The sequence below is a fragment of the Crocodylus siamensis genome, chromosome 6, assembly GCF_052110815.1.
Source record: "Crocodylus siamensis isolate JL-2025a chromosome 6, ASM5211081v1, whole genome shotgun sequence".
NCBI classification, from domain to species: domain Eukaryota; kingdom Metazoa; phylum Chordata; order Crocodylia; family Crocodylidae; genus Crocodylus; species Crocodylus siamensis.
This window is the reverse complement of record NC_143400.1, coordinates 95,131,072-95,139,022: the sequence shown is the minus strand read 5'-3', so window position 1 is coordinate 95,139,022 and position 7,951 is coordinate 95,131,072. Positions and strand designations below refer to the sequence as shown.

Here is a 7,951-nt window from a genome sequence, read left to right as displayed (position 1 = left end):
GGAGCGCGGCAGCGGCGGCGGAGCCCCCACCCGGCGCCATGCTGTCCTGCTGCCGGCTGCACTGCGCGCTCGCGCTGCTCGCCCTGGCGCTGGCGCTCAGCGGCGTCTCGGCCGCGCCCGCGGACCCGCGGCTGCGGCAGTTCCTGCAGAAGTCGCTGGCGGCGGCGGCGGGGAAGCAGGTGAGACCCCGGCCCCGGCCCGGCCCGGGCGAGGGGACTGGGCTGCGCCGGGGACAGGAGCGCGGGGAGGTGTCCGCGGTGCTGGCGCTGTCCCGGGTGCTGAAGCAGGGGCTGCCGAGGACAGGGGCGGCCGCAAGACCCGCGCTCGGCATGGCCCCGGCGGGTCGGAGGGGAGCGGGGTCTCGCACGTCTAGCAGAGGTCTGTCCTCGGCGGGCTGCTACTGGTTTTGCCGGTAGGCTGGGAGAGGGGCTGTGCTCTGGAGAGAGGCGACTTTTGGCCCCAGGGGCGATGGGGGCTGGCGAGGGGCAGGACCGGCTGGAGGGAACAGGCGCTGACGAGCTCCTTTCTCTCCCCCTCTGCCTTCCCCGAAGGAACTGGCTAAGTACTTCTTGGCGGAGTTGCTCTCAGAGCCAAGCCAGACAGAAAACGAAGCCCTGGAGCCCGAGGACTTGTCCCGAGGAGCTGAACAGGATGAAGTGAGGCTGGAGCTGGAGCGGTCCGCTAACTCCAACCCAGCCTTGGCGCCCAGAGAACGCAAAGCAGGGTGCAAGAATTTCTTCTGGAAAACGTTCACGTCCTGTTAGCTGTCGAGCCGCGCCGTTCAGCCCATCCGTCCCATCCCCAAGCCCGCAGACCCCGAGGGGAGCTCTCACGACAGGACCAGAAGACTGTAAATACCCGACCTGCGGTGATGGTGAAATTAAAAACAAACACAAAATCAAAAAAAACAAAAAACAAAAATGGGAGTTTGATTTGGAGCTGTTTTAATAAAATTTTCTGTTTAGATTGTACATGATTTGCTTGAGTTGTGATTTCTGACTAGTTCTTTATGACATTCACTCTGCAGCTCTCTCAGATGTACTATTTTTAATTCTTTGTCGCAATAAAGTTTATGTTTCAAACGGTCACGCTTGGAGTTTTTTGGTCACCTAGGCAAAAAAAGAAGTCGCCTCTTTGACGGGCTTTGTCGTTGAGGGTGTGAATAAAGCACTAGGAGGCAGAAAAAAGAAACCCCCCTCGGCAATGTGTCAGAATCCGCCAGGTTACTGTCTATGAATGGCTGAGCTGAATGATTGCCGAGTCCGCTGCCTACAAGGGCTGCATACCGTTTTATAGTTAGGTCCAAAAAAAGTCGACATTTCAGTCAATCTTTCGGTCTTGGGGATGGAGCTGAACATCAAGGATGTGTCTAAATTCCTCCACTGCTTTGAAAAGCACAACTTTGCCCTAGAAAAGCAAGGGGCTGCACTGAAGTGCTGACACGCTATGAATGAGTCATACCCCTTTCCCCCCAAAAAAACCCCAGGAAAACCCTCATACCAAACTAGGCGACCTTTTATTAATTCAATATAATTAAATGACACTCCTGAAGTGTATTAGGAGAGCGTCAAATTGCTTCCACGGTGCCAGTTTTCTCGTCCCTACGAAGCTAAGTGATTGAATGCGACAGCAACTGCTTCAAAACAAAGAGAAAAATACCCGAGTAGCAAATGGCAGGATCCGTTAAATCGGTAGTTGCAAGCCCTTTTCTTGGTGCCCGAACACCACTGAGCACGAAGCCAGGACTTCGTGATATACCGGGGGTAGGAAGGGGGGCCTTATTTGAACAGAAAGAAGACGGGGAATTCCCAGTGAGTCAGCTGTTCTAGCTTTATTGGTTTGTGAGACACTGAGCCAGAAGCCAGTGAGGAGTTCAGCACTTAATATTGAGTTTTCTGCACTTGAGAAGTGTATAATTTGGAGGTAAAGCTCCACTGAGGCATTTTGGAAGCCCTTGCTTCTTTACATAGACTGCTCGGATGGGTTGAATAGTAGCTGAGCTATGCCACGTCCAAAAGCCAGCCTTCCCCGTGGCTTTCCTCTCAGCATAATGCACGGGGGGGGTATCTCTCTAGCTCTCGTTCTCTGTACCTGCAGATGATACCCCCAAAGCCAAATTCCACCCTGCCTGGCTCAAGAAGACCGATGGGATGCCATCAGTGAGCTGGAAAGGCAAATACGATCCCTTCCACCGGCAAGGCTGCTACATGAAATGACTCGATACAGATTGTATGAGAAGTTTGGAAGCAACGCTTGACTTGCTCATTATAATCATCTTCCACAATTTCATTTTAAAGGCAAAGCAGAATGCCACCTTAGAGACTAACTCCTCCACAGAGCCATGCCTTTTCATCCATTCTTAGCCACTGATGAAGTTGGTTGTTGCTTTAGAAAGCTCCAACCCCTCTCTGCACCAATTTTTGTCTCCCAGGTGCCACCCTGCCCTGCCCTCTGCCTGACTTCAGACCAACATAGCATTAGCTAGCCACTTCTCCTATTAATCCAAACCTTGCTAACCCCCGCTGCAGGAATGCCCCCGGAGCGTCTCTAACCATTCTGGATCTCATCGATAAAAGGATGGCATCAAAATAACCAGGACACAAATACATCTTGTTTCCTCCAGCAATGAGTGAAAAAGGTGCGTGTCTGACTATTGAGCAAATATATATATATATGTATGCATATATATGTGTGTGTGTGTGTGTATGTATGTATATATTTGAAAAACTGGAAAATTTGTCTTAGCACCTGATGCAGCTAGGAAAGCTCCAATTCCGATGCTCTTGTCTTAAGCATGGAAATTGCAAACCCTGCAGCCTATTTCACCTGTTAACCCACTTCAAGGTGCTTTATTTTGTATTAAAGCATTGCTTACTTGGAGCTGGGCAATTTATACCAGTCACGCTGCTTTTCTGAAGGGTACCTGAGGTCTTGATATACACACTTACAGACCCAGCTTCAGCTCAGCACGTACTTTACTTGAGCAGGGAGCTAGCATGGGAGAGGGCACGAGGCTTCAGCAGGAGTGACTCCATGGCTGCTAGCAAATTCCCGGTGACACGGGGAGTCAGGTCCCATTCCCTCGTCTTCCGAGGGCCCTCTTTGTGAACTTGGTCAGTTGATTTCACCTCTCTGGGACTCTGCTTATGCAGCACTAGCAGCCTGGCTCTGTCCTGCCCTGCCTCATAATGGGAGGAAGCTGCATTCAAGACCACTGGGTACTGAGATAAAACAGTAATGGGGTTCTGCTAATTACCTAAAATGTTGCATGGGCCCTGGCTGCCGGCTGCAGGAGATACCTTGTCTGCCCTACCAGAGGCCCCTGATCCCCATGGTTGATCTCCCATTTTCTGATCGTTCCTTGTGTCTTGAAAGAAAATCTAAGCAATTACTGCCAGCAAGCTCATTATTCTGCATTGAAACACCAGTAAGACAGGAATGACTGGGGTCAAATATATATATGTGTGTATATATATATATATATGTATGTATATATTTGCTCAATAGTCAGACACGTGCCTTTTTCACTCATTGCTGGAAGAAACAAGACATATTTGTGTCCTGGAACTTGCAGAAGGGGCCAGAGGCTTGACTATCCTTATAATCTGAGCTCCTATTTCCTGGCATAGAAAGACAATCCTACTTGTGCACAGTATTCCCTTGATCACCTCTCCATCCAGCTTCTTCCAAGGCAGCTTAACACTGCTGACCGTCAGTGAAGCCAATTGCAAATCATAGGAGGTTCCCGAGGGAATCACCTGTACAACTGAGGTGCAGTAATGCACACTTAATGCAAGCTGCTAGCTTCAGATCCTCCTGGCACCCGCCTAGCTAAAGGTTGTATTTCCAGTGGAGGCATAGTTAGGATTGATGGCATCACAGAGTGTGCAGTACAGTCACTTTAGTCACCCACAGGCTGCATGGCTAATGCTATAGACTCTTGGCCTATGTGTTGTTCTATAGTTGCTGTTGATTTTTATAGACAGTACAATTGCACCAGCAATGTCATGGTGCCAGACACTATACCAACTCATTGCAACAGGCAGGACCCATCCGGAAGAGGTTCAACAGACAAGACAGGCCCAGCAGGACTAAGCCCCCTATTTGGCTGACAAGGCCTAAGAGATGAATCGATCTATTCTGATTCATTTGGCCACTGCTTCCCTACCCAGACTGCATCTGAAGCACCCATAACATTGCAGGCTTACAGTCTGCTGTGCTTCGTGCTTGGGGATCAAGTCTGGGATCAGCCTGGCTAGCTCGCGTGGGAATATTCCCTGCTCACACAAGTCAGTCCTGCTTCGTGTGAGCCGCGTCCGGCCCTGGATCCTGCCTCTCAAAGGCACGGGGAGAGAAGCCGATGGCACCGTTTTGCTGAATTACAGGCATTCCCAATAAAGAGGTGAAGATGGGCCATAAGGGGGGTTGGGGCCAATACACAGATGATTGATTGCAAACATCTATAATGCTCATTTCACAGATGATGCCTTTTATTAGGCCAACTAAAACATCGCAAAAAAAGAAAAAGATCTTTTTCTGCTTGATTTCTTGATTTGCATTGTTTTCTATTGCTGCTAGCACTGCTTCCAGCACCTGGACCAAGCCTCCTGGGTGCCTTTGCAGCGGAGATTCGTACTAGATAACATGAGGAAAAACATCTGATGACCCACACGAAGGTCTTAGAGCTGTAGGCTGAAGAATTGAGCTTAGTGAAAACCATCCAAGGGTTTCCAAGCGCTGCATTTTCCCAGCCCCTCTCTGGGAAGTTACAGGTGGTCTCAGGAAGGACTGCTGGTCATGAGCCCCAAGAGGAATGGATTTGCTCTCGTGCATCCCAAACAGAGCGGCCAGCTGATTTCCAAGGCCCATGCCCATCTCCAGCCAGTATCATTAACCCCTCCCTTACGTCTGAGTGCTAAGCTCCCTCACCATGTCCCTGAGTGAAGTGGCATTTCTTCTGGCATTTCCCTACCCCGCATGTCCAAATAAGCTCTAAGCCATGTTGAATTTTCCTTCACTCTTTCCACAACCATAAGAAGGATGAACCCCCCTGGACCCTCCCTCGCCTTGTCCAAACCCTAGAAACATCAGTGCTGTACCAGTACACGGCTGAATCGTTCCAGTCCAAATGTGGCAGAGCCGAGCCGCGTGCATCCAAGCTGCACAGCAAGGCAGAGAGGTGAATCAGGATCTCATGCATGCAGGAGATGAATATTCAGCCTGGACCTAAGCTGGATTTGCACCGGATAAGAGGATGATGATTATTTCCCTTGCACTGGCTTCATCCAAGAGAAGTCCTAGCAAAGTTCGTAGGATCCTCAGGGCTGCCCTAACGTAGAGGCACTAGGAATACCCCCAGCTTCATGCTCTAATAGCAAATCCCTCTCTCCCAAATGCCAGAAGTTACAGGATCCTCAAGCCTCTCCAAGAGAAACAGAGCTCTCAACTCCCACTAAATAGCTCTGGACCACATAAGATACCGCAGATGTCTGGGGGAAGTGGGGCGAGCATCCTCCAAACAGAGGCAGTGGGAGCCCCCATTCACCTGCAGTGAGGCAGGAGGACGTTTCATTGACGAGCGAGGGTGAAAAAGAAAGCAATTAACAAACCGCTAGTGTCTCCTGCGAAGGGAACAGCTTGTACTCGCCTCTCGCAGCCCGAGACACTTTCTGATTCTTTGAGAGCTTTTCACTCAGCCAGAATAATGCAGCGCACACTGGCCTCTAGCATGCCTACAAGCCCACGGATGAATCATTCGTTACCCCATAACAAGAGCTAAATGCCGTTTCCTGGAACGAGTGATCAGGGCAGACGCAGGGGCTAGCTTGGAAGGACCTTCGGAGCCAGCGCTTGAGTCTGCACGTGAGCCATTTGCAGGGCGGGAGGTGGGCATGGCGCTTCCAAGCTGTCGGGCGGCAGCGAGGTGGGTTGCAGCTCGTGCTTGCAACAGGCTGCCTAGGAGAACAGGAGCATCTCCTTCACTGGAGGCTTTTCTGGAGAGGCTGGACAGGCATTTCACAGCAACGGTGTGGGTGCAAGTAAAACCCGCCTCTGTACCCTGGGCTCCCCTCCAGCGCTTGGCTTCAACAAAGCGAGGAGTCAAGTCCTAGCAAACTCTTCCATGAAAGGAGAAGGCTGAGGTGGGGGGATAGGATAAAGGTCTATAAAATCATGAAGGGTGTGGACCGAGCGAATAGGGAGCTGTTGTTCAGGTCTCGAGGGCTACCTGCTGAAATGAGGGGTTGAAACCTAACAAGAAAAAGGCCTTTTTTAAAGCAAGGCGGAGTTAACTTGTGGAGGTTACTGCCATGGGAGGGGGTGAAGGCAGAGAGCAGAGCCAGGTTACAAAAGGCACTGGATAAATTCAAGGATGATAGATCTATTACTGGCTGTTGAACAGGATGGTTGGAGATGTTTCCTCTGCCATCTCGAACCCAATAAATGGTGGATGCAAGGGTGAGTACTGAATAGAGGACCGATCGCTCTAGAGGGATCTGGTTCGATGCCCTCCGTGTCTGGCATCTGCCCCTGCTACTGTCTGACACAATACTGCACTAGACGGGCCAGGGGCAGGGCGCTGCTTGTATTCTCCGCTTGCACGTACAGACTGTGTGTACCTGGGTGAGCGGAGGAAGGCCCACGGCTGCTGCTGAATCCCTGGGCAAAAGGGGGCAGATCACTAGAGAGATCTGGTTTGATGCAAATCCATGGCTCATATTCAGGTTAACACCTGGGGACCTTCTGGCCTTGCTCAGACTTGGATAGACACCCTCGCCTGCACGCTGGGCAGGGGGGAGCGCTCTGCCCCCACCACAACCGCAGTCTACAGCTGCCAAAGCCGCTCGGCGGGGCAGCCCGTCAGCCGCGTTCCCCTTCCTGCTCCCTCCCTTGCTGCTTCAGCCGTGACGGGTCACCGACGGGGCAGGAGCAAAGCTGGAAATGAATCCAGCTGCTAAATGACCCTGCCTGCGAGTGCCCCGGGCACCCAAACCCTAAACTGCTTTTGGGTGCTTTTGGGACCCGCTCCAATGTCAGATTAAAAACCCATGCTTCGCTGCAATCTGATCATTGCTGCCTGCTCAAAAAGGTCTTGCATTAAAAAAAAAACACATTGAGGCTTTTCAGCACAGCTGGTTAGAAAGAGACTATAGCACCCGCAAGGGAGCTTTGCTGCTGTGAGGTTTCTTGGCACTTCCTGGCACCCAGCTCCCTGCTAGAAGCAAAGACTCACTCATCCTCTCTCCAGCGCTCCTTCCTCAGACCTCTCGTTCCTCAAAGGCGCTTAAAATTAACACAGCTCCGTTCGTCTCCGTCCTGGCTGGCGTATTAGCGATGCTGCAGATAGCATGAGGTGCACTGCTCTTGCAGGCCCCACGTAACCAGCAGAGGGGACTAAGAAACATAACATTTATGCTGCTTTTACTCTGCTTTCGGTAGTTCGGTAGCATCCAGCTGCAAAAAATATATACTGTGCTTGGTGCTGCATGGTGCATATTAAAAGAAAGCCCTGACCTCACAGCAGGTTTGACCTTTTTTCTTTTGAGTGAATGCAGGGTTTGCCTGCATTCAAAACTATTTGCAAATCAAGTTCCCGTTCAGCATATACTTGCAGACACGGCTAAAAGGGGCGGCTGGAGGAAGCCCTGAAAATGCCGCTGTTTTCCATTCTGCCACTTTCAAAAACAAAAGGGTTGGGATTTTCATCTTGCAAACAGCTCTTTTCCTTGCTAATTTGATCTCAGTGGGGGGGAAAAAAAAGAACAGGGTTTCCGAAGGGGTGAATAAGCTGGAAGGGAAGGGAAAAGCTTCATGTGGGGTCAAGCAAAATGTGGCCAGGTCGAACTGAAACAAAATTCTCCAATACTTGATTGCACGTGAACTTTTTCTCCGATGATTTGGCACAAGGACCAAACCCTGCTGTATTCAATGATGGATATGCCGAGGACTGCAA

At 50.9% G+C, this 7,951-nt stretch overlaps 1 protein-coding gene across 1 annotated transcript; it reads left to right on the top strand.

Moving 5' to 3' along the window:
- Positions 1–1,081, top strand: SST (somatostatin). The gene is made up of 2 exons (XM_090052793.1): positions 1–179; positions 552–1,081. Exons 1-2 carry the CDS (start codon positions 39–41, stop codon positions 762–764), a joined length of 354 nt encoding a protein of 117 aa, XP_089908919.1. The 5' UTR covers positions 1–38; the 3' UTR covers positions 765–1,081.
- Positions 1,082–7,951: the final 6,870 nt, after the last annotated feature.